General features: G+C 42.4%; 1 protein-coding gene across 1 annotated transcript in view; it reads left to right on the forward strand.

Moving 5' to 3' along the window:
* LOC109898925 (mono-ADP ribosylhydrolase 2) overlaps window positions 1-25,094 on the forward strand; it is a 722,140-nt gene that overhangs the window by 319,822 nt on the left and 377,224 nt on the right. The window contains exon 3 of the mRNA XM_031836489.1: window positions 14,005-14,126. Coding sequence (XP_031692349.1) covers window positions 14,005-14,126 — 122 coding nt within the window. The remainder of the gene's footprint in view (window positions 1-14,004; window positions 14,127-25,094) is intronic.

The following is a 25,094-nucleotide window of genomic DNA, read 5'->3' on the forward strand; positions in this document are numbered from 1 at the left end:
ACAGAGCTATAGATAGTGCCTTAAGAGCATATTAGCATTGGAATGAGACACTCATGGCTCATCCATCCACTGATCTAATTATTCACAGGAACACAGCAGCCCGAGGACTGTGCTTCCTCCTGTCACTTCTCACACAACATACAATAGCAGATACTTATGCACTATTGTTCAGTGGAAAAAAGAGACATGCTCAGAACCGTCTTACTGCAGAGGATTCTGTTCCTGGAAGGTGATACATCGTGGTCTGTAGAAATTCTAATTCTGGGGCACATAGTCTGAGAAAGTTGATATCAAACACATAATAGGACTTGAAGCACACATCCAGTGCCCCAAGCGGTGTACCTAGCTCCATTGCCGGTCCACTAATGGCTGTAAACACATGTGAGCAGTCCCCAAGAGCCCACTCAAATCGGTTTGGTCACCTCCGCTTGATTCGCTCACCTCCACCTGGTTCAGGTACTCAACCATGTTAGTCCCATCCTGTTAGATCATTTTATTTTAGAATATGATGACTTATGTAAAAGCATGGAGTTACACTGACAATGCCATCACACACAATTTCTGTTGTATATTTTATAGCAATTTACATCAATCAACACCCAATCCCTGCTTGATGCCTACATCTTCCATTCATTTTTGGCTGGGGCTCATAGGTTCCTTTTCACAACACTAACCACATTTCCATCCAATTGTTTCACGCAGATGAATTACCTGACACATTAAAAAAAGTCACAACCGGGCTGATACAAACATGAAATGGCGGTACAATTTTCGAAATGCCTACAGACAATTTCTTGTAAAAAATGGCGGTGGAAACTACTTTATGCGCAAATATTGATATAATAACTATCATGTCGAAGCAAACGAGGAGTCACGCGATGATATGTTGTGTGTTCCTCACATTACGACTCAGGAAAACATACAGTTTATTAAGCTACAGATTAAATAAATGATGATAAACTTCACAGGGTGGTGAAAGTGCAAGGTGATGAGCTTGATGCTCCTTTCTAATAAATATTAAGGGTCTTATTCTGGTGACATGATGATTGATGCTTGGCTACCGTAATAATCTCATAATGTAGATCGCCTACCCCCGCTGTATGTGCAAGCTGTTTGCTAGAGCGCATGTGCGTAGACCTGAGTGGGCTTTTTGTGACAAAACCATCAGTAGTTGAAAATGCAATGGAAACCCATTGTTTTTATTCGGTACATAGGAATTTAACTGCAAAAGGGATTTTTATGTCCACTAAGCAGTGGTGTAAAGTACTTAAGTAAAAATAATTTAAAGTACTACTTAAGTAGTTGTTTTTGTTATCTGTACTTTACTTTACTATTTATATTTTTGACAACTTTTACTTTTACTTCACTACATTCCTGAAGAAAATATTGTACTTTTTACTCCATACATTTTCCCTGACAACCAAAAGTACTCATTACATTTTAAATGCTTAGCAGGACAGGAAAATAGTCAAATTCACGCACTTATCAAGAGAACATGTGGTCATCCCTACTGCCTTTGACTTGGCGGACTCACTAAGCACAAATGCATCTTTTGTAAATCATTTCTGAGTGTTGGAATGTGCACCTGGGTGTCCGTAAATTTTAAAAACAAGAAAATGGTGCCATCTGCTTCACTTAATATAAGGAATTTTAAGTGATTTATGCTTTTACTTTTGACACTTAAGTATATTTTAGCAATTACATTTACTTTTGATACATACTTATATTTAAAACCAAATACTTTTAGACTTCTACTCATGTAGTATTTTACTGGCTGACTTTCACTACTTGAGTGACTTCCTATTAAGGTATCTATACTTTTACTCAAGTATGACAATTGGGTATTTTTTCCACCACTGCCACTACGTGATCACGCACAGCTTTTTATCCATTTGCCGGTAGGAAAATGTGCATATTGTTTCATGCAGATTTGAGACTATTCCCCTGACAATCTGTTCCAAATTGGATGGAAACATATGTAATGTCTTGGAGTGTGCAGTTATACGTAACAGATTTTGGAATACTGTTTTGGTTTACAAATGCTATCATCTAATTTCCCCATCAATCTACCTATGCCTATCCACTATTTAAACTTACAGGTTGCAAGTCAATGAAGGACTTTCTGGTCTCAGAATCTAGTTCGGAATGTATCTGGAGAGAATAATGTTTAGTGAATTACTTGATTGTTTCAGGCTCAAAATGAATGAGCATCTGAGACATCACCAGCAGGGTCATTGGAAACTATACCCGCACTTTGAAGAGAAGATCTTGGGCCCCGATCCAGTCATCAATGAGTGTCCCCAAGCAGTCCGGATTTAAAGTGTAGAAGTCCTCAACAATCTGTAGTAAAGCAGACCATTTCTTTTTTTGTAGTATTTTATTTTACTTTTCGTTTTTTGGAAAAGCAAAAACATACATTGATAAAAACAATAGACAACTGAACATTTTCATATGACAAAAACAATAGACAACTTCATTTGTACATACATATCCACAAACATGAATGACATAACACTTTCTCAGATCCGTATGTTCCCACCGTATTCCCACCCAATGCTGTTTCTAATGCTTGTGAGACTCTGCCCCATATGACTTCAAATTGTATTATGTTGTAGCCAAACAAACAATTACTTTTTTCCATTGCAGTTAATCACTAGTCTGGCTAATGTCGAACTTGAAGTCCTCTTTACTTCAGAGTCTGGTATGGTTCTTTGATGTTGAGGGCACAATGCGTAGATAATGAAGGGGGCTGTGATTTTACTGGTTTGCTCCCCTCTGTGTCTTTCTCACTCAAACACCCACAGCCACCGAGCGCCACCCCCTCCTATCACAATGGTTGGATTTTTAAACCAGAGGGGAAAAAAACTTTGAGAGCACCAATCAAACCCCTTTGCACAATTTATTAGTGAATATTTCATTAACAAACAGCCTCCTTTCCAGACCAGTGTAGTCACAGTTCATCCTGCTCTGCGAGTCACGTGGGTCGCGTCATCAGGCTAGTTAATCACAGCAAATTGAATCAAATTAAATTGTAATATTTTTGTAAAAAATTTAACCTGCCATTCCTGGACTATCCAGCAGATGAGGAAACTGTCAGACTATGTCGACTGTCTTGACCACATCCGGCCAGATGTTGTTTAGACACTTGCTCGTCTGGCTTGCCCTCTAACATTTAACTCTGTTGTGAGCACAATGTTTTCAATGAATTATAAATTCCTTTTAACAATCAGTTTTCAAGATGTGCAACAATACATAAGAATGTGAATAACCGGCTACAGTGGAAGGTGTTTCACTGGGTTTGTCCACAGTCCTATGTATTCAGGTGTCCCCAGGACCTCCCCTCGTATATAAAATAGGTGGCGTTTACAGAATATTCTGTAAAGTCTTTTTTGTTCTTCTTTAACGTCAGGCTATAGTTGAGTCGTCCAAAAGCAAGAATGTTTCCTGGGCCATCTCTTCCGTTGCAAAAAAAAGGGTAGAAAGGGGGTACCTAATCAGTTGCACAACTGAATGCATTAAACCCAAATGTTTCAAAAAGTTGAACCCAAACCCTCTAAAACAGAGTGGTGTAGGGGACTGACTTAATCTTCAGGTACCCGGGGAGCAGTTGTTGTTGGAGCTTTAACTGCCTCCTTGCTTCTCTGAAATTTGAACCAGCGACCTTTCCGTTGCTTGCCCGACGCTCTTAACCACTAGGCTTAACTGTTAGGGGGGAGATTTGAAGGGATAGTTTCACACACATTTCTAAATGAAATACTTTGAAGGAAGGGTTGATAAGCCAGGTCAAATGTTTCAACAAAGGCAAGGGACTGAGGAAAGAGCTAAATGAATAGGGGCGGCAGTAGCTTAGAGATTAGAAAGGCATGCCAATATTAGAAACCCTGAGCTGCCTGCAGGAACTTTGCAGCGAGTCATCCATTAGCCAGAGAGTTACAGCAACAATATCTCTGTATACTACCTTCTGCTGTTGTGCCCTTGACAATGAATTTGACCCTTAAGTGCCCATGAGCTACTCCCAGGCTGTGATGTGTGTTGTGTGTCAGAATGGTCACTGTGACAGAATCTGTGCAAATGACCAATGAAGCAAATATGGTAAAAGACCAGACTATTTATGGTAGCTGTTCATATAATGTATCTAGTTCCAAAGTGTCTGCAAGGTTCTAAGACACAGCTGGTGAAGGCTTTCAAGTTTCCATTAACATTGTACTATTGTTTATCGATGACAACGTGGAAGATGTAGATGCTGTTTCACACAGGGTCAATTAAATGTGTCGTCCCCACTCTCAAAAATACACTTCACAGTTTTACTTACCCTCAAACCTTGGAGTCCACTCATTCAGCATATCCTTTACAAAGCTGCCCATTCATTGGCCTTGACCTCTGCATTTAAGTACAGAAATAAATAAATGTTTTAGAAACATACACCACCGTTCAAAAGTTTGGGTCACTTAGAAAAGTTCTTGAAAATATTTTTTGTCCATTAAAATAACATCAAATTGATCAGAAATACAGTGTAAACATTGTTAATGTTGTAAATGACTATTGTAGCCGGAAACGGCTGATTTTTAATGGAATATCTACTAAGGCGTACAGAGGCCCATTATCAGAAACCATCACTCCTGTGTTCCAATGCCACGTTGTGTTAGCTAATCCAAGTTTATCATTTTAAAATGCTGATTGATCATTAGAAAACCCTTTTGCAATTATGTTAGCAGAGCTGAAAACTGTTGTTCTGATTGAAGAAGCAATAAAACTGTCCTTTTTTAAACTAGTTGAGTATCTGGAGCATCAGCGTTTGTGGGTTCGACTACAGGCTCAAGCCAGAAACAAAGCACTTTCTTCTGAAACTCATCAATCTATTCTTGTTCTGAGAAATTAAGGCTATTCCATGTGAGAAATTGGCAAGAAACTGAAGATCTCGTACAACGCTGTGTACTACTCCCTTCACAGAACAGCGCAAACTGGTTCTAACCAGAATAGAAAGAGAAGTGGGAGGCCCCGGTGAACAGAGGACAAGTACATTAGAGTGTCTAGTTTGAGAAACAGACACCTCACATGTCCTCAACTGGCAGCTTCATTAAATAGTACCAGCAAAACACCAGTCTCAACATCAACAGTGAAGAGGTGACTCCAGGATGCTGGCCTTCTAGGCAGAGTTGCAAAGAAAAAGCCATATCTCAGACTGGCCAATAAAACAAAAATATTAAGATGGGCAAAGAACACAGACACTGGACAGAGTAACTCTGCCTAGAAGGCCAGCAACCCGGATTCGACCTCTTCACTGTTGACGTGAAATGTTAAATTAAAAAAAGAACAATGACCCTATGTTGAAATAGTAAAAAACAGAAATACCCTTGAATGAGTAGGTGTGTCCTTTTGACTGGTACTGTATGCCAGACACACACTCCACGAACAAATCCCCTCTCCATTCACTGTACATCAATCTGATGTGCTCACCCATCCCGTTCATTTGTGTTCTCAGAAGGGATTAAACATCCCCAACTCTCCTGTAGACACACATTATATTCCGCTGAATAGACCCGAGAGAGGATAACAAAACAAGCCACTCTGATTCCCTGTATGTCTGTTTAGCAGCAGCGTGTCCCTGATGTTGTTTATTGGTTTGTGTGTGTGTGTGTTAATTCATTTATTATTGTATTAATTTGTCAGGGATTGTATGGAAAGGAGAATGCAGCACACAAATGAAATAAGAAAAATGTAGTTTAATGGAAGGAATAAAAGGCGTATGAAAGCAGACCTGCCTCTTTTACACAACAGACATTGTTATGATGAAGAAAACAAGATTAATTTGCATGATGGTGGAAACACAGGATAATCATTCAGCTCTTTGCAGAGGAAATATATTCTGTAGATTTCAATCAGTGTTCTGAGTAATAGGATTGCAGACAGAGGAGAAGAATGCGAGTAATAACCCAATACATTACTTTTACACTGCAGAATAACTTCTTCATCTTCTTATTTTTCGTATTTTTCTTCTTATTTTTCTTTCTACTTTCTTTTTTTCTTCTTGTTTCTTCTTTTTTTTCTTTTTTTTCTTCTTTCTCTTTTTATTATTTTTCTTCTTCAACCTCAACATACTTAAATTTCAATAAATTATGTCTTAACATATTAATGCAGACTGTAAGCCAATCAGTTTGACAAATCTACGGTATTAATGAGTGGCCTCTCCGTTATGCCTCATGTTAATGTTGTCTATTCATTGGTGTTGTACAGGTACAGTAAACAGTAGACTGATGTTACTGACGCATTTGTTTCCTAGTGAAAAAACAGGGTAATCTTAAGGCACCGTTCAGATGTGTAATGAGAACAGATCTGGAGAACTGTTGACTGTGTGGCCGTGAGCAGTCTCCTCTCTCTGCATGGGTCACAGAGAGGTGACAGAGAGGCGCACGCACACACACACACACACACACACCGTCTACGGGATTCTTGCCTTGGCAATCCCACTCATGGCTGATCAGCTCCTGTCCAGTGTTTCCATTTGACTTATCTGCTGCTATGGTCACTTAGCTTAGGGTGACATGACCAGGCACACAACTCACCTCACAAAGACCCACTGCTGATGACTATTCATCTATCTAGCCCTCCCTTCCCCACTACCCACAGGCTTATTCTGTACTGGATGCATTCATGGGAAAGCAGCATTCCAGCCAACCCTTGAAGTTCATGTATATACCTACAGTATTATATTCAATACCATATAATAATATAATACATCTAATGCTGTTTTGGTTGAGTTATGAAATAAAAACCTCTGAGAAATTGAAAAACAAATAAACCTCCCAATAAACAATGCCCCTAGCATTTGACTTTGGATTTGTGATGTGTTATCAATTACTTACTCGACATCGTTTGAGGAGTTATCTATTTGTCCTTTCAACGCAGGCCCCAGTCTTCCTCCCAGACGACCCCTCTCTGCTTAGAACATTTCATCAGGCCATTAGGATCTAGATACAACACCCTGGATAGTGTTTGTTATCATACCAATAATCAACCCAACCCGCTTCCTATTAGCCTAGGAACGACTGTTGGTCTTCTATCAGCATGGTTTGTACCTTTCCCATCATGGCTCTCATGGTGTCTACCTCGCCTGCTAAGATGGAAAGTTATTTGTTTCTTGTATGAAGCCTGCAGAGGATAATTGTATACATGTGTGTCTGTCTCTCTGTATCTCTGTTCCCTGTGACAGTAATGTAGATATACTGATCTGCAGAAATAAGCCTGTCAGGAAGGAGAATAAAGAGAGGGAGATAAAAGCGAAAGAACATTCTACAATACAAGAACATTTTTAGGATAAATCGCCTGTCAAACCCTGCTTCTTTTTCACATGCATTCTCAGAGTTCTGTTTTGTTTGGGACAAGATGTATAGTGTATAATATTGTAATATGTATAATATATTCATTGAAAAGCACAGGCCAATCATAAATAACCATCTCCTTAGCCAACAAACACAGAGAGAGAATGCAAAAAAATCATTCATTTATTTTCATTCATTTATTTGTACGAGGTGCAAATAAGAACCTTTTGCCAAGACATCCTCAAGGTCAAATCATGCATAGGTAATTTATTGCATTGTGTTATTCTAGTGAGCAGACACACACACACACACCAGTTCTCATGCCCAGTGCATAGCAATTTCCCCATCAGAACCATTTCATACATTTTTGCAAACGGGTAGTTTAGTGTGATTTCCATAATTTTCTCATAGCTCTGCTAATACGCTTTCACACAGAATCTCAAATAAGCATGGGATTTTGCTGGATTTAAAAAGGGTTGGTAATAAAATCTTCTAGCTGGCTGCACTCCTCTCACAGTGTATCAGTTGTCTCACCCCACTTCCTCTCGTAGTTCACTTCAACTTTTTATTTCAGGAGCCCTTATACAGTGTAAGTGAAGTAGCTTCTTTCATCTAGTCAGCGTCGCTAGCTTTAAATGGCTAAATGAGACATTTCCAAAAGACAGTTATATACAGGGATGCAACGTGGCGTTCTACTAAGATGAGGCAAGTGGAATTAGAGTTTTTGAGGGCAAAGTTTGATATCTTATAAAATATTACTTCATATGAAACAAGAGGTTTTGTGTTTGCATGATCAGATCTCCTACTAACCAAAGCTGCTGTTGGTAGAGACAGTAATGAGATAGGAGCTGTCTGAAGCATTGTGTACCTCTTTCCAGAGTAGCACACACACACTAACACACAACATACACACACAATGTACACCACAATGTGGTTTTAATGGGGTACGTTGCATGTGCTTCAGAGTTGTTTTTCATCCATAATAAATAGAAACTCAAAACTACAACAGAGCAGCATGCCAATTACAGTGTTGGGCCGGCACCAATAACCAGACCACCAGTGAATTCATGAAAGTTTAAACAGTTCTTATCTCGCCAGAACCCATGTCTCCGCTCATATCCTCTACGTTTCCACTTCAGATCAATATTTATACAACACAGTTTTTTTCCTAAAAGGTGAAGGACATGTTTCTCTTTGTATCTGCACAAAGGATATTAGTGGGAACATAGTAAACTAGTTTGAACTGAAGAGTTGCTGGTTCCAAGGAAATGAGACACTTCTCAGCTTTGAGTGTATCCAGCATGCACAGAGAATGGAGCACATTTCAAACTGTTATACAGTATTTCGATACTCTTTGAAAAAAGGGTTCCAAAACCTTTTTAATCTGAAGATCCCTTTTTGGAAGACAAAGGTTATTTGTAAGTCAAAGGGTTCTACTTTGAACCTTTAACATTCTAATAACCGTTTTTGAAAGACAGGATTGTTTGATGATTCTTTGGCTAGCAAGAAGGGTTCTTAGGAAGGCAAGAATGGTTCTACACAGAACCAAATATCATATTTCCCAGCATGCTCTATTGCAGTGTGATTTTCAGAAATGTTTGTTTTAATATCTCGGTTTTGGCATGTTCATTGATTGGTTGATACATTTTATGTTACACAAAGATAAATAACATATATATTTTTCTAAACTAATCCAATCTGTTAGTTAGACTTAGTGCATCTGTTACTGGTATGGTTGTTCCAGTTTAGATTATTGAGGTAGTCTCAGTATTCAATCTTCCCTACCCTGGCAGTCATTCTGAATGCAGGTTGATTAATATATCCACTTGTTGGATATCCTAACTCAAGCTGGATCCCAATAGGAATTACATGTCACTTTGCAAGCCATCATAATGTGACTTGCCGATCTGGACTGTAAACCAGAAGTTTCCTAACACCACTGTGTCCGGATATAACTAGTGATGGGAAACCGAAGCTTTCTGAAGGATTTCACCAAATTGTGCCGGAAAACAGTTTGTTACTAGGAGCTTCTTTATCTGTTCACAAGTCACATTAGTGACATCTGCTGGTCACCAATAAATATCAGTGATTATCAGATAAGCTTTTTCCTCCACTATTATCATCAAAAATCTGTGGCGTAGCAGCAAGTCGTTGGCTTTAGTAGCCTATAATCAGTTGGTTTGCCACCCAAAACTCTGTGGCGTAGCAGCAAGTCGTTGGCTTTAGTAGCCTATAATCAGTTGGTTTACCACCCAAAACTCTGTGGCGTAGCAGCAAGTCGTTGGCTTTAGTAGCCTATAATCAGTTGGTTTACCACCCAAAACTCTGTGGCGTAGCAGCAAGTCGTTGGCTTTAGTAGCCTATAATCAGTTGGTTTACCACCCAAAACTCTGTGGCGTAGCAGCAAGTCGTTGGCTTTAGTAGCCTATAATCAGTTGGTTTACCACCCAAATTTGCATCTTCCATATAATGCTTCATGTTTTTCCCTTCAAGTTTACTATTTTTCAAAAACTATGGCAAATGTTTTGCTGGTCAGCAATCAAGTTTTCATGATATTGTATATAACTTTCAAATGACAGAAATCCTCCCTGTTTGATGCATTTAGCATCCTATGATGCAAAAGGCAGCATCATATACTGCAAAATGCATCATACAGGGATGATTTCTGTATTTTGAAAGTTACACACAGTATCTTGAAAACTTGATTGCTGACAAGCAAAACATTTTGGGACTATGTCAACAATGGAGTAATGAAACAAAAACCAAAATATAGTTATGGGGTGGAATTTTCCTTTAAGACAGTAGCTCATACTATACTAAATAAAATAAATGATTTGAACAACAGTGCAGAAAGAAAGTGTGGTTTCACAATTGTCTAGTGTGCCTTCAACAGGATTGGACCTCGTACCCTCACATTCCTGATTGCCATAGTTCCATAGTTCCATAGTTCCATAGTTCCCTAGTTCCATAGTTCCATAGTTCCCTACCCTACCTGCTATAGTACGCTACCAGTCAGGTCAAACTGTTGCTCACAACACTAACTATATTTGTAAGTACGATGTCCAGTGGAGGTCGTTGTTTGAAAACGGCTTAGAATCGAAGAACGCACTGGAACTACGGCGAAATCAGTGGGATCTCGCATTTTGCAACACAGTTTGAAACAGCACGGGATCAAACGATGCTTCAGAGGTCATTGATGACGTTCTTCTGATAAAGGGAAACACGCACTGGCGCACTGCTTCAAAGTTAGCTGCTTAGCGATTTCAGTGCATGCCTCGGAGTCCCGGTATCAAGCGTAACATCACTAGGGCCCTCAAAGAAAGGCCTAATGATACTCTACATGTAATGAATTGCAAAAAAATAATTACATTTTAAAGGCTAATAAGGCTGGTGGAACCATTCATACAGGATTCTATGAAGAACAGTTAGATGATAAGTTAGTGGTCAGGTAGGTTAGTGGAGTCAGTTTCCCATGACGTTAGAATGGTAATGGTCAGGTAGGTTAGTGGAGTCAGTTTCCCATGACGTTAGAATGGTAATGGTCAGGTAGGTTAGTGGAGTCAGTTTCCCATGACGTTAGAATGGTAATGGTCAGGTAGGTTAGTGGAGTCAGTTTCCCATGACGTTAGAATGGTAATGGTCAGGTAGGTTAGTGGTAGCCTGGGTGCCAGCATTTTTCTGCTCTCTTGACAACATGGCTATTCCTTATGACAAATCCTCGAGGATTTGGAAAATAATCAGAAGCAGACTGGCACACACACACACAAACATACACACCAAGTGGCCCAGGATGAGTTGCAGTATATATATTTAACGGTGTTTAAGATTTCAGAGAACAGAAATGAGTATTTGATGTGTGATCTGTAATGAATGAGTCATGGTCATCAATCTTTAATAGCCTATAAAGTGAGATTTATGTATCTTAAACCTAGTAACGCTATTCAATGAATTACAATGACTGATGTGCTCTATTCAAAAACATTGTCTCCATCCCAAATGACACCTTATTCCTTATAGAGTGCACTAATTCTGACCAAGTCCCATAGGGTAGTCATGCATTTAATATTGAATAAGGTGCCATTTGGGGCGCAGGCTGAAATATAATGACTGTGTCCTATTCAGAAACATTATTTGTGTGATATTGTTCTAGAAACAGTCACAATGTACTAGCTAAATCACTTGATGATGTATAAGCTAGTGAATAAAATAATTTGTTGCGTGAGAATTAGATGAAAGAAAAAAGCTTTTTTCCTAGTCAGCTGTCAAATGAACGTTATCACAGGTAAATTGAAATGCAATGTGGTGAGAATGATTTCAATATCATTATGTAATGACTGAGTCTAACACATTTTAGGGTTTTAGGGTAACCCATCTCCCTCTTCATCTTCTATCTCTCTCTCTCTCCCTCCCTCATTCTTTTTCTCTCCCTGTCTCTGTCCTTCTTTCTCTCTCAATCTCCTCCAACAGTTCTATCTCTGTCATTCTCTCCCTCCCTCTGCTCCCTCTCCCTTTCTCTCTCTCCCTCCCTCTCTCTCTTTCTCTGTGGTGCAGACTTTGTTCAGTACAGGTAGACTGTTGTTGTGTGTGTGCGTTGAGCGTAGGTGGGTGTGTGTGTGCATTGAGCGTTGTTGTGTGTGTGTGTCGAGCGTAGTTGTGTGTTTGCATCGAGCTTAGGTGGCTGTGTGCGTCGAGCGTAGTTGTGAGTGTGCGCGTCAAGTGTAGTGTGTGTATATGTGTGTGTGTGTGTGTCGAGCGTAGGTGGGTGTGTGCGTCGAGCGTAGGTGGGTGTGTGTGTCGAGCGTAGGTGGGTGTGTGTGTCGAGTGTAGGTGGGTGTGTGCGTCGAGCGTAGGTGTGTGCGTGCTTTGAGCGTAGGTGGGTGTGTGTGTGTCGAAAGTAGGTGGGTGTGTGCGTCGAGCGTAGGTGGGTGTGTACATCGAGCGTAGGTGGGTGTGTGTGTTTGCATTTGTTTCCCCGTTTGTCCATCCATGCATATCCCTCTTCTGCAGTCTGGCTACAGCCCAGACTGGAGCACATGACATAGGATGATTGACAGCCACCCACATTGCTATGCACAGGCCACAGGAGCGGAGGAGAGCAAAGCCAGAGATATGAATATTTGAATAGATAGTATGAAACTTGTAATTGATTGTCTATCTGCACTGCCATTGCATTAACTGAGTAAATGGGTGCATCCCAAATTGAACCCTATGCCCTATATTGTGCACTACTTTTGACCAGAGCCCTGTGGGGGAGCCCTATATAGGAAATAGGGAGCCATCTGGGATGAAACCACTGTATTCATTTTAGGCAAAACTCACCCATTGTCCTAATGTGAAGACACATACTCCTATCTTGTCGTATTTCCTGACAATAATATGATAGAGGAAGCATAAAGAGCAGATTTTCTAAAGAGCCTTCAGATTCAAGCAGGTGGAATCAGCTCTGTACAGAATGGAACAATGGTTGTACTTATCTCTTCAAATGTTTCACTGCAGAATTCCCACATCCAGGGCACTCGTGGGGCTAGTTCTGCTGAGTGTGAATTGCACTCGCTGCACTCGCTGTGCTGATGAAATGATAGTGGAGCTAAAGTGAACTGAAGGATGCTCTGTCTGTTATAGAGGCGTCTCAACGATAAGAGGGTTGCCGGTTCAAGTCCCATGTCAGATGAGAATGTGTGGTGTGTGTATGTGTCTCTGTTAGATTGGGTAAATTTTCTGTTTTCTGTAGAATAACAATTAACTAAAGTATTCTTCTTATATCCTCTCTTCTGTTCCTTATCTTCTTATGTCTGTCCACCATACTAGTGTGCTAGCTAATATTCTTCTTCTGTCTGTTCACCATACTAGTGTGCTAGCTAATATTCTTCTTATGTCTGTCCACCATACTAGTGTGCTAGCTAATATTCTTCTTCTGTCTGTCCACCATACTAGTGTGCTAGCTAATATTCTTCTTCTGTCTGTCCTCCATACTAGTGTGCTAGCTAATATTCTTCTGTCTGTCCTCCATACTAGTGTGCTAGCTAATATTCTTCTTCTGTCTGTTCACCATACTAGTGTGCTAGCTAATATTCTTCTTCTGTCTGTCCTCCATACTAGTGTGCTAGCTAATAGTATTCTTCTGTTTGTCCTCCATACTACTGTGCTAGCTAATAGTATTCTTCTGTCTGTCCTCCATACTAGTGTGCTAGCTAATATTCTTCTTCTGTCTGTCCTCCATACTAGTGTGCTAGCTAATAGTATTCTTCTGTTTGTCCTCCATACTAGTGTGCTAGCTAATATTCTTATTCTGTCTGTCCTCCATACTAGTGTGCTAGCTAATATTCTTCTTCTGTCTGTCCTCCATACTAGTGTGCTAGCTAATATTCTTCTTCTGTCTGTCCACCATACTAGTGTGCTAGCTAATATTCTTCTTCTGTCTGTCCTCCATACTAGTGTGCTAGCTAATAGTATTCTTCTGTTTGTCCTCCATACTAGTGTGCTAGCTAATAGTATTCTTCTGTTTGTCCTCCATACTAGTGTGCTAGCTAATAGTATTCTTCTGTCTGTCCACCATACTAGTGTGCTAGCTAATATTCTTCTTCTGTTTGTCCTCCATACTACTGTGCTAGCTAATATTCTTCTGTCTGTCCTCCATGCTACTGTGTTAGCTAATATTCTTCTTATTTCTGCCCTCTTCTCCCAGATGTGATCCACACTGTGGGCCCTGTGGCCAGGGGACATGTGGGTGAAACTGAGACCAAGGACCTGACAGCCTGCTACCAGAACTCGCTGGAGCTGGTCAAAGGGTTCGGACTGCGCTCTGTGGTGAGTACACACTAAGGGTGTGCGATGGGAACTAAAATGCATATCACAATATTTTCCACTGATGATAACGATATAATATCACGATATACTGTGTGCATTTTACGAGCCCTTCAAAGTTAATAAATGACAAAATATTGCTTTTAACCTAATAGAAACAGAAAGGGGATATTGCACATCATGGTAAACCTGTGCAAACATGAAACATAAACAAAGGAATAGGATATCAATTTCAAAATAGTTAAGGTACTCATGATGTCATAAAAAATTTAAATTCATGCCAAATATAAGAAGTTCAGTCTGAATTCAAGTTGTAAACCTTTTCAAAGTAACTTCTTCAAGCATTAAGCAGACAGTCTGTGTGTTTCTCAGTTTAACAATTCACTGCCTCCTTCTTCACAAGCTCCATGCCAGGAACACCAGCCTATTGACAGTTTCTGGCGTCAAAGTTTCCCTGTGGCATGTGACCACGTTGCCCCAGTGCTAAATGCTCTCTCAGAGGGAGAACTTGTGGCAGTGATGCATAAGTATTTCTTTGCCAGACAACTCACTTGTGGGAAGGTGGATGTGTGAACTCGCCACAACTCCAAAGGATCAGCCTGACAGCCTGATCTGACTGCAGCTGTCCAGCTATTGCTAGATGACCTGTCTCAGGGTTCTTAAGGCAGGTGCACTACTGGTTTTCTTAAAGAACCTCCTATGGGACTTACACTCACGGCCGGATGTGATACAGCCTGGATTTGAACCAGGGACTGCTCTTGGGACGCCTCTTGCACTGAGATGCAGCGCCTTAGAGCGCTGCGCCCCTCAGCAGTCCATCGTCTTTCAGTCCAGTATCTTTCATTCTAGCAGTCCAGCGTCTTTCAGTCCAGCAGTCCAGCGTCTTTCAGTCCAGCATCTTTCAGTCCAGCAGTCCAGCATCTTTCAGTCCAGCAGGTCCTTCAGTCCAGCAGTCCAGCGTCCTTCAGTACAGCAGTCCAGCGTATTTCAGTCCAGCATCTTTCAGTCCAGCAGGCCAGCGTCTTTCAGTCCAGCATCTTTCAGTCCAGCAGGCCAGCATCTTTCAGTCCAGCGTCTTTCAGTCCAGCATCTTTCAGTTCAGCAGTCCAGCATCTTTTAGTCCAGCAGTCCAGCATCTTTCAGTCTGGTGTCTTTCAGTCCAGCAGTCCAGCGTCTTTCAGTCCAGCACTCCAGCATCTTTCAGTCCAGCATCTTTCAGTTAAGCAGTTTAGCATCTTTCAGTCCAGCAGTCCAGCGTATTTCAGTCCGGCATCTTTCAGTCCGGCGTCTTTCAGTCCAACAGTCCAGCATATTTCAGTACGGCGTCTTTCAGTCCAACAGTCCAGCATCTTTCAGTCCGGTGTCTTTCAGTCCAGCAGTCCATCGTCTTTTAGTCCAACAGTCCAGCGTCTTTCAGTCCAACAGTCCAGCGTCTTTCAGTACAGCGGTCCAGTGTCATTCAGTCCAGTGTCTTTCGGTCTAGCAGTCCAGCGTCTTTCAGTCCAACAGTCCAGCGTCTTTAGTCCATCGTCTTTTAGTCCAACAGTCCAGCGTCTTTAGTCCATCGTCTTTTAGTCCAACAGTCCAGCATCTTTCAGTCCAGCATCTTTCAGTCCAGCGTATTTCAGTCCAGCGTATTTCAGTCCAACAGTCCAGCGTCTTTCAGTCCAGCATCTTTCAGTCCAACAGTCCAGCGTATTTCAGTCCAGCGTATTTCAGTCCAACAGTCCAGCATCTTTCAGTCCAGTGTATTTCAGTCCAACAGTCCAGCGTCTTTCAGTCCAGCATCTTTCAGTCCAGCAGTCCAGCATATTTCAGTCCAACAGTCCAGCGTCTTTCAGTCCAGCGTATTTCAGTCCAACAGTCCAGCGTCTTTCAGTCCAGCGTCTTTTCTGACATATGTCAAGGTAGTTTATTTTAGTTTGTTTTCCTTCTTTAGAGATGATTTGAGGGGAAAACATTTATAAACATTAAGGAACACAAAGAAAGGGATAAATACATTCAGTGGCTGTGCCTCTGAGAACACAACCCAAAGCTAAATAATGTTAGTTGAAAGTTACTATTAGAGGTGACCTGGACATTGATGCTAACATTTACCATCAGTTACTGTTGATCTATTGTCTTTGGCAGGTGGTTTGCTACCTTAGTTCAGGCCAGAATGTTTTCAGACACATAACCAAGTATATATTTTTTTCTTTCGACCTCAAAGTCTTAAGGAGAAGATAAAGTCAGTGGCTGTGTGGGTTACATAACTCTACACTATTATATTGGTTTGTGGGGTTTAAAACGTTGGTTCACATTGGCTGGTTTTCAACTCCAAATGAATATGATTTAGAATTGGTTGTCTGGACTCTGACACATTGGTATGGCTGGCTTCCGGGTTAAGCGAGCAGTGTGTCAAGAAGCAGTGTGGCTTGGCAGGGTTGTGTTTCGGGATACTAATGGCTCGCCTCTCCCGAGTCCGTACGGGAGTTGCAGCGATGGGACAAGACTAACTACTAACTTTCGGACATATGTCAACGCAGAATTGTGGTGTAAACTTTGAAAAAAAACTACTCAAGGGAAATATTTGGGGAATTTTGTCATATGGAACAAACTATCGCATGGACAATACTGAGCACCTTAGCAGGCTGTGTAGCAAATCATTTCTTGAAAAGAGGCAGGATAACACGACTCAGGACAAGTCCCAGATGCAGACACAGGCGACAGACAGTTAGAATCTCAGATGTTTACTACAAAACAGGGGGCAGGCAAACGGCAGGTCCAGGGCAGGCAGAGGTCGGTAATCCAAGACAGCGTCAATAAGGGACAGAACGGCAGGCAGGCTCAGGGTCAGGGCAGGCAGAGGTCGGTAATCCAAGGAAGCATCAAACAGGGACAGAACGGCAGGCAGGCTCAGGATCTGAGAAGGCAGAATGGTCAGAACCGGGAGGACTAGAAAACAGAAACTAGAGATACTGTAAAACGGGAGAACACACTGGTTAGACTTGACAAGACAAGACGAACTGGCAACAGACCAACAGAAAACACAGGTATAAGTACAATGGGGTAATGGGGGAAGACACTTGGTGGGGGGTGGAGACAAGCACAAGATATGAGTGTTTAGAACAGTCGGGGGAGAATGGTAGGGGGGAGAGAAAAAGCCTGTACCTCTTTAATCCTCAGAAATACATGTGTTAGGTTTTGTTTTATCCACCATTTCAGTTTACTCTTTGCACGGCACCCTATTCCCTATAACAGTGCACTACTTTTGACCAGGACCCATGGGGCTCTAGTGCACTATAAAGGGAATGCGTTGCCATTTGGAATACAGTCTTTCTGTGTTTTGTTTCTGGAACACATTCCATGTGTTTATTTCAGTTTATCTAATGTATTTACCCAATATGTATATATTTATTAGAAACAGGCCAGTGTTTTCATGGGAGCTAGAAATCCTGTCTAAGGTATTTGTACAGCTGTTCTGCGTTGAGAGCTAGGCCTTGAGTGAAAACACTGGGAACGCATCCCAAATGGCATGCTATTCACTATATAGTGCACTACTTTGGACCAGAGCCCTATGAGCACTTGTCAAAAGCAGGGAATAGGGTGCTATATTCCCTATGTGGGTGGACCACATAGGGAATATGGTGCAATTTGGGACATAACCTAAAGTTCTGAAGTTTTGTGATTGACTGGTCCAGTCTTGAAGGATGATGAGACCTACTAAGACTGTGGAATTATCTACCACATATACAGTTTTACTTTACTCATACACATGCGAGCGCATGAACACACATACACACACACACACACACCATGTGGACTTTACTTCCATTGGCTATGAACAGGACAACCGAGAAAGGTTTCTATTTTCCGTTATTAAAGAAATACGTTTTTTTATGGGGTGGATCAGCTTTAATACTGCACATAGATTGTTGTTTCCATCAATGTAATTGTCTGCATCATTTCCAATCCCCCGTATATTTTTGGGGTAAATATATACCCATATACAGTGCCTTGCAAAAGTATTCACCCCCCTTGGCATTTTTCCTATTTTGTTGCATTACAACCTGTAATTTAAATAGATTTTTGGGGGGTTTGTATCATTTGATTTACACAACATGCCGACCACTTTGAAGATGCAAATATATTTTTATTGTGAAACAAACAAGAAATAAGACAAGAAACAGAAAAGGTGAGCGTGCATAACTATTCACCCCCACAAAGTCAATACTTTCTCTATATTTATATATACACATAAACATTCATACATATACACATTTATATATATACATGCATATACACATTTTTCTTCAATATACCTTTATTATTCCCTGCAAACCCTACCTCCCCTCCCCTAATTGGAGTAAACAAATAAACAATAACACTTAGGCTTCTACTTCCAGCTTATACATACTATACACATTTTACAGACACAATCTATTTTACAATAGTTATATTTAGTTTGTTTTTAGTCCTGGCCTTCCTATATTTCTGATGTTCATCCAGTTTGATTTTTATTTGTAACTGTGCTAATTCACAAAAGTTCGGAACCTATATGCATTTTACAGACCCCGTATGTTTTTTATCTTGTTGTTATTAAGAAATAGTTATTTGTTTTTCTCATTTCTCACTCTTACAGTGATGTGGCCTCCATTCTCTCTCTCTCTCTCTCTCTCTCTCTCTCTCTCTCTCTCTCTCTCTCTCTCTCTCTCTCTCTCTCTCTCTCTCTTTCTCTCTCTCTCTCTCTCTCCCTCGCTCTCGCTCTCTCAAAATCAAATTGAAGCTGAGTTATCGGCATGAAAGACATTGGGTCAGTATTGCCAAAGCAACAATGTATGCAATATACTGTACAAGTAATAAAATAATGAATAATAAAAATAAGTCATTATATTGGAAAAAGGTATCTCCTTCTCTCTCTCTCTCCCTCTCTCTCTCTCTCTCTCTTACTCTCCATCTCTCTCCCTCTCTCTCTCTCTCTCTCTCCCTCTCTCTCTCTCTCTCTCTCTCTCTCTCTCTCTCTCTCTCTCTCTCCCTCTCTCTCTCTCTCCTCTCTCTCTCTCTCTCTCTCTCCCTCTCTCTCTCTCTTACTCTCCATCTCTCTCTCTCTCTCTCTCTCTCTCTCTCTCTCTCTCTCTCCTTCTCTCTCTCTCTCCCTCTCTCTCTCTCTCTTACTCTCCATCTCTCGCTCTCTTTCTTTTCTTCTAACAGTGATGTGGCCTCCATTGGTATTTTGGTTCCCCGTCTATCCACTTCAACTTCAAAAGAGAGAGAGAGGTGAACTATTAGCCACAGTGGGTCCTTAGGTGTGAGAGTTTCACGTTTTTTTGTTCCAAATTCTTGGATCCAAGTTATTTTGTTTATAATTCATAGCAGTTCCTTAGGTGCAAGTTCTGCTTCCAAGTTCTGTTTATAAACCACAGTGGTCCCGCGTTCCAGCCTTGTTTCAGACTCATGATCATTCCAGGTTCCTGGTCAGTGCTAAGCTCATTTGAGTTGGACTATGTTGTGGGCTAGATCAGAGAGGGGGAGCCCAGTTGAAACCCACAACAGACAGGCAAATAGCCAGCCTGTGTGTTTGTGTCTGTATGTGTTTGGGTGTGTGTGTGTGTGTGTGTGCCTGCGTGCATGTTTGTGTGAGTCTGTCTATGCGTCTGTGTGTGTTTTTGAAAATGCTAGACGCTGGGCTCCCTAATGGGGATTCCAGGGCATCACAAAGAGATACAAGTCAAAACTAAATGTAACACAGAATAAACCAGAGCATCAAAGATTAGAACACACTTGGCCTGGGCAGCTAATCCCTGTACTGTAGGGCCCAAACCCACTCTTCAGGCAGATAAAGCCATAGACATGTGCTGCTAAATGGACTTAGAACAACATGCCAAACACAGTCCCCCATAGAGTAGACAACCTCCCATTGTTGGTTGGACCTGCAGAGAGTGACTGGGGAGGTGCGTCAACCTTTAATAAAAAAAAGTGGAGATATGGTTTTGGTATGGTTTTTAAAAGCAATTGAGCCTTTATGAAAAATAAGAAGAGGAAGAAGTTTGCTGTGTCTCTAGCAGTCTGCAGGATGCATTGACAGTGGAAAGCTATTTGATCAGGTCTTGCTGAGAAATGGAGGGTCGTCAGGATGGAGAGTAGGAGGGATGGAGGACAGGCCTACTGATGAAAGATAACGACCAGCCTGAACCAAGAAAGCTGCCGTTTAACCCTGTGACTGCAGCAGAAAGTTTAACCCTGTGACTGCAGCTGACTGCAGCAGAAAGTTTAACCCTGTGACTGCAGCAGAAAGTTTAACCCTGTGACTGCAGCAGAAAGTTTAACCCTGTGACTGCAGCTGACTGCAGCAGAAAGTTTAACCCTGTGACTGCAGCTGACTGCGGCAGAAAGTTAAACCCTGTGACTGCAGCAGAACGTTTAACCCTGTGACTGCAGCTGACTGCAGCAGAAAGTTTAACCCTGTGACTGCAGCTGACGGCAGCAGAAAGTTTAACCCTGTGACTGCAGCAGACTGCAGCAGAAAGTTTAACCCGGTGACTGCAGCTGACTGCAGCAGAAAGTTTAGCCCTGTGACTGCAGCTGACGGCAGCAGAAAGTTTAACCCTGTGACTGCAGCTGACTGCAGCAGAAAGTTTAACCTTGTGACTGCAGCTGACTGCAGCAGAAAGTTTAACCCTGTGACTGCAGCAGAAAGTTTAACCCTGTGACTGCAGCAGAAAGTTTAACCCTGTGACTGCAGCTGACTGCAGCAGAAAGTTTAACCCTGTGACTGCAGCAGAAAGTTTAACCCTGTGACTGCGGCAGAAAGTTTAACCCTGTGACTGCAGCTGACTGCAGCAGAAATTTTAACCATGTGACTGCAGCTGACTGCAGCAGAAAGTTTAACCCTGTGACTGCAGCAGAAAGTTTAACCCTGTGACTGCAGCTGACTGCAGCATAATGTTTAACCCTGTGACTGCAGCTGACTGCAGCAGAAAGTTTAACCCTGTGACTGCAGCTGACGGCAGCAGAAAGTTTAACTCTGTGACTGCAGCAGAAAGTTTAACCCTGTGACTGCAGCTGACTGCAGCAGAAAGTTTAACCCTGTGACTGCAGCTGACTGCAGCAGAAAGTGTAACCCTGTGACTGCAGCTGACTGCAGCAGAAAGTTTAACCATGTGACTGCAGCTGACTGCAGCAGAAAGTTTAACCCTGTGACTGCAGCAGAAAGTTTAATCCTGTGACTGCAGCTGATGGCAGCAGAAAGTTTAACCCTGTGACTGCAGCTGACTGCAGCAGAAAGTTTAACCCTGTGACTGCAGCTGACTGCAGCAGAAAGTTAACCCTGTGACTGCAGCTGACTGCAGCAGAAAGTTTAAACCCTGTGACTGCAGCAGAAGGTTTAACCATGTGACTGCAGCTGACTGCAGCAGAAAGTTTAACCCTGTGACTGCAGCAGAAAGTTTAACCCTGTGACTGCAGCAGAAAGTTTAACCCTGTGACTGCAGCTGACTGCAGCAGAAAGTTTAACCCTGTGACTGCAGCAGAAAGTTTAACCATGTGACTGCAGCTGACTGCAGCAGAAAGTTTAACCCTGTGACTGCAGCAGAAAGTTTAACCCTGTGACTGCAGCAGAAAGTTTAACCCTGTGACTGCAGCTGACTGCAGCAGAAAGTTTAACCCTGTGACTGCAGCTGACTGCAGCAGAAAGTTTAACCATGTGACTGCAGCTGACTGCAGCAGAAAGTTTAACCCTGTGACTGCAGCAGAAAGTTTAATCCTGTGACTGCAGCTGACTGCAGCAGAAAGTTTAACCCTGTGACTGCAGCTGACGGCAGCAGAAAGTTTAACCCTGTGACTGCAGCAGAAAGTTTAACCCTGTGACTGCAGCAGAAAGTTTAACCCTGTGACTGCAGCTGACTGCAGCAGAAAGTTTAACCCTGTGACTGCAGCAGAAAGTTTAACCCTGTGACTGCATCCATGACAGGCATTAGCGTAGCCATGTCAGCAAATGACTTCTGTCTGAACACACACAAATCTGATTTGGGGTTGTAACTTGCTGTTTGGAGAGACAGTTTTCCAAAATGGAATTGAAAAACAAAACTGATTTGAGCATTAAGGCCTGCAGTGTGAAGGCTAAATACCCCCTCTCTGTCCAAGCTATGTCAGATGGCTAGATGGTAGCCCCTGAACCCGACAAAATAGAGGAAGTGCTGATGGAGGATCGCGTGTTTATAAGAAATCCCCAATATGTGTGCGTGTGCCTGCCTTCCATTCACGCCCCATGTGTGTGCCTGTGTTGGTCACACTCCTATTATAACCCTGTTCACTGGACCCACAGCAGGACTCTCAGGCTCCAGTGTTGTTTCTCCAGGTGAGAGAACAATCTGTCACAGCCCCGCCAAGGCCCAAAGCAGCACACTGACTGACCACAGCAGGACATAGAGTGAACAGCACAACAGCTGTCGACGACAGCAAGCCTACAAAGCCCAGCTGGACAGCACTGGGTGACCTCAGCCCATAACACTCAGTACCCCTGAATTTCTTCCTGGACTCTGGAGCACCAGGCTGGGGGGATAGTGTCCTTTCTTCTGGGTCTCTGAGTCTGGGTCCTAGAAGACTTAGAAAAATTAATACTAGAACGGACATTCCCCTTCAAGACAATGTTGTGTGGTGGCTGGACCATCTATTTCTATGCTTGGAGGATGCACCCGGTATGCGGCTGGCTGGGTAATCCCACCATATGACACCAGTCATCACATTCATCACCAGTCTGCTTGGCTTGCAGCGGTTTTCTCAACAGTCAATTTGTGATTAGTCAGACAGTGTGTTATGACTACAAAACACTTCTGTAGCATTCTGGGAGCTGGGGAGTGTGTGTGTGTGTGTGTGTGTGTGTGTGTGTGTGTGTGTGTGTGTGTGTGTGTGTGTGTGTGTGTGTGTGTGTGTGTGTGTGTGTGTGTGTGTGTGTGTGTGTGTGGGCGTGTATAACTATACTTGTGGAGACCAGAAGTCCCCACAAGAATAGTAAATGAACATACATTTTACCAACTGGGGACATTTTGTTGGTCCCCACAAGGTCAAATGCTATTTCTAGGGAGTTCAGGATTAAGGTAAGAATTAGGTTTAGGTTAGGGTTAGGAGCTAGGGTTAGTTTTAGGCTTAGGAGCTAGGGTTATATTAAGGGTTAGGGAAAATGTGATTTTGAATGAGACCGAATTGTATGTCCCCATAAGGTTAGTTGTACAAGACTGTGTGTGTGTGTGTGTGACTAAGGGATGAAGGCCACTAAATGCAGTCTGCAGCCCTGTCACTATCTGTCCACACATTGTAGCCACCCAGCCAAAAATAGCTTAATGACAGGAAAACATCAAATTGGGGGACTATTTGTGGTCGTCAAAAAATAACAAAAAAAGTTATACATTCTACATTTCTCCCACAAGGGCATTACCCAACCACAAAAACCCCTGCATGCTGCTTCTGTCTCTCTAATTCTCCAGATAACATACCACTCGAGAATATTCCAGTCATCGTTATTTTGTCTCAGCAGAACGGCTCCCCAAAGACTCCCAAGCGGTTAATTCAAAAACAAAGCTAGTTAATTCAATAGTTTACATACATTTTATGAAATAGCCTTGGAGTTGAACCCCCCTGTTTGAAATAGCCCTGGAATTATAACCCCCCGTTTGAAATAGCCCTGGAATTATAACCCCCCCGTTTGAAATAGCCCTGGAATTATAACCCCTGTTTGAAATAGCCCTGGAATTATAACCCCCTGTTTGAAATAGCCCTGGAATTATAACCCCCTGTTTGAAATAGCCTTGGGGTTGAAACACCCTGTTTGAAATAGCCTTGGAGTTGAAACCCCCTGTTTAAAATGATATGGTGATGATGGTTTGGTAAACATGCTTATGTCTCTGTTGTAAAGGTCACTATGTAATGATGTATAATATGGGCTGAAACACCAGTGTGTGTGTATGCATTTGAATGTGTGTGTGTTCTTTCATGCATTACCGTTCCATAGTGAGGTAGGTTCTGCTGAACGGGCCCTGCTGGTTTCAGGGGAGAGACAGACCAGCCTAGCGTGATAAACCAAGACAAGAGACCTACATTAACTATCCCACAATCCCCTAGTCCTGTTCACCCTGCACTTATCCCACAATCCCCTAGCCCTGTTCACCCTGCATCTATCCCACAATCCCCTAGCCCTGTTCACCCTGCACCTATCCCACAATCCCCTATCCCTGTTCACCCTGCATCTATCCCACAATCCCCTAGTCCTGTTCACCCTGCATCTATCCCACCTCCCCTAGCCCTATTCACCCTGCATCTATCCCACAATCCTCTAGTCCTGTTCACCCTGCATCTATCCCACAATCCCCTAGTCCTGTTCACCCTGCATCTATCCCACCTCCCCTAGCCCTATTCACCCTGCATCTATCCCACAATCCCCTAGTCCTGTTCACCCTGCACTTATCCCACAATCCCCTAGCCCTGTTCACCCTGCATCTATCCCACAATCCCCTAGCCCTGTTCACCCTGCAACTATCCCACAATCCTCTAGTCCTGTTCACCCTGCACTTATCCCACAATCCCCTAGCCCTGTTCACCCTGCATCTATCCCACAATCCCCTATCCCTGTTCACCCTGCATCTATCCCACAATCCCCTAGTCCTGTTCACCCTGCACTTATCCCACAATCCCCTAGCCCTGTTCACCCTGTACCTATCCCACAATCCTCTAGTCCTGTTCACCCTGCATCTATCCCACAATCCCCTAGCCCTGTTCACCCTGCATCTATCCCACCTCCCCTAGCCCTGTTCACCCTGCACCTATCCCACAATCCCCTAGCCCTGTTCACCCTGCATCTATCCCACAATCCTCTAGTCCTGTTCACCCTGCATCTATCCCACCTCCCCTAGCCCTATTCACCCTGTTCCTATCCCACAATCCTCTAGTCCTGTTCATCCTGCATCTATCCCACAATCCTTTGCTACTCTGGGATGAAAG

Source organism: Oncorhynchus kisutch, linkage group LG11 (assembly GCF_002021735.2).
Source record: "Oncorhynchus kisutch isolate 150728-3 linkage group LG11, Okis_V2, whole genome shotgun sequence".
Taxonomy (NCBI): domain Eukaryota; kingdom Metazoa; phylum Chordata; class Actinopteri; order Salmoniformes; family Salmonidae; genus Oncorhynchus; species Oncorhynchus kisutch.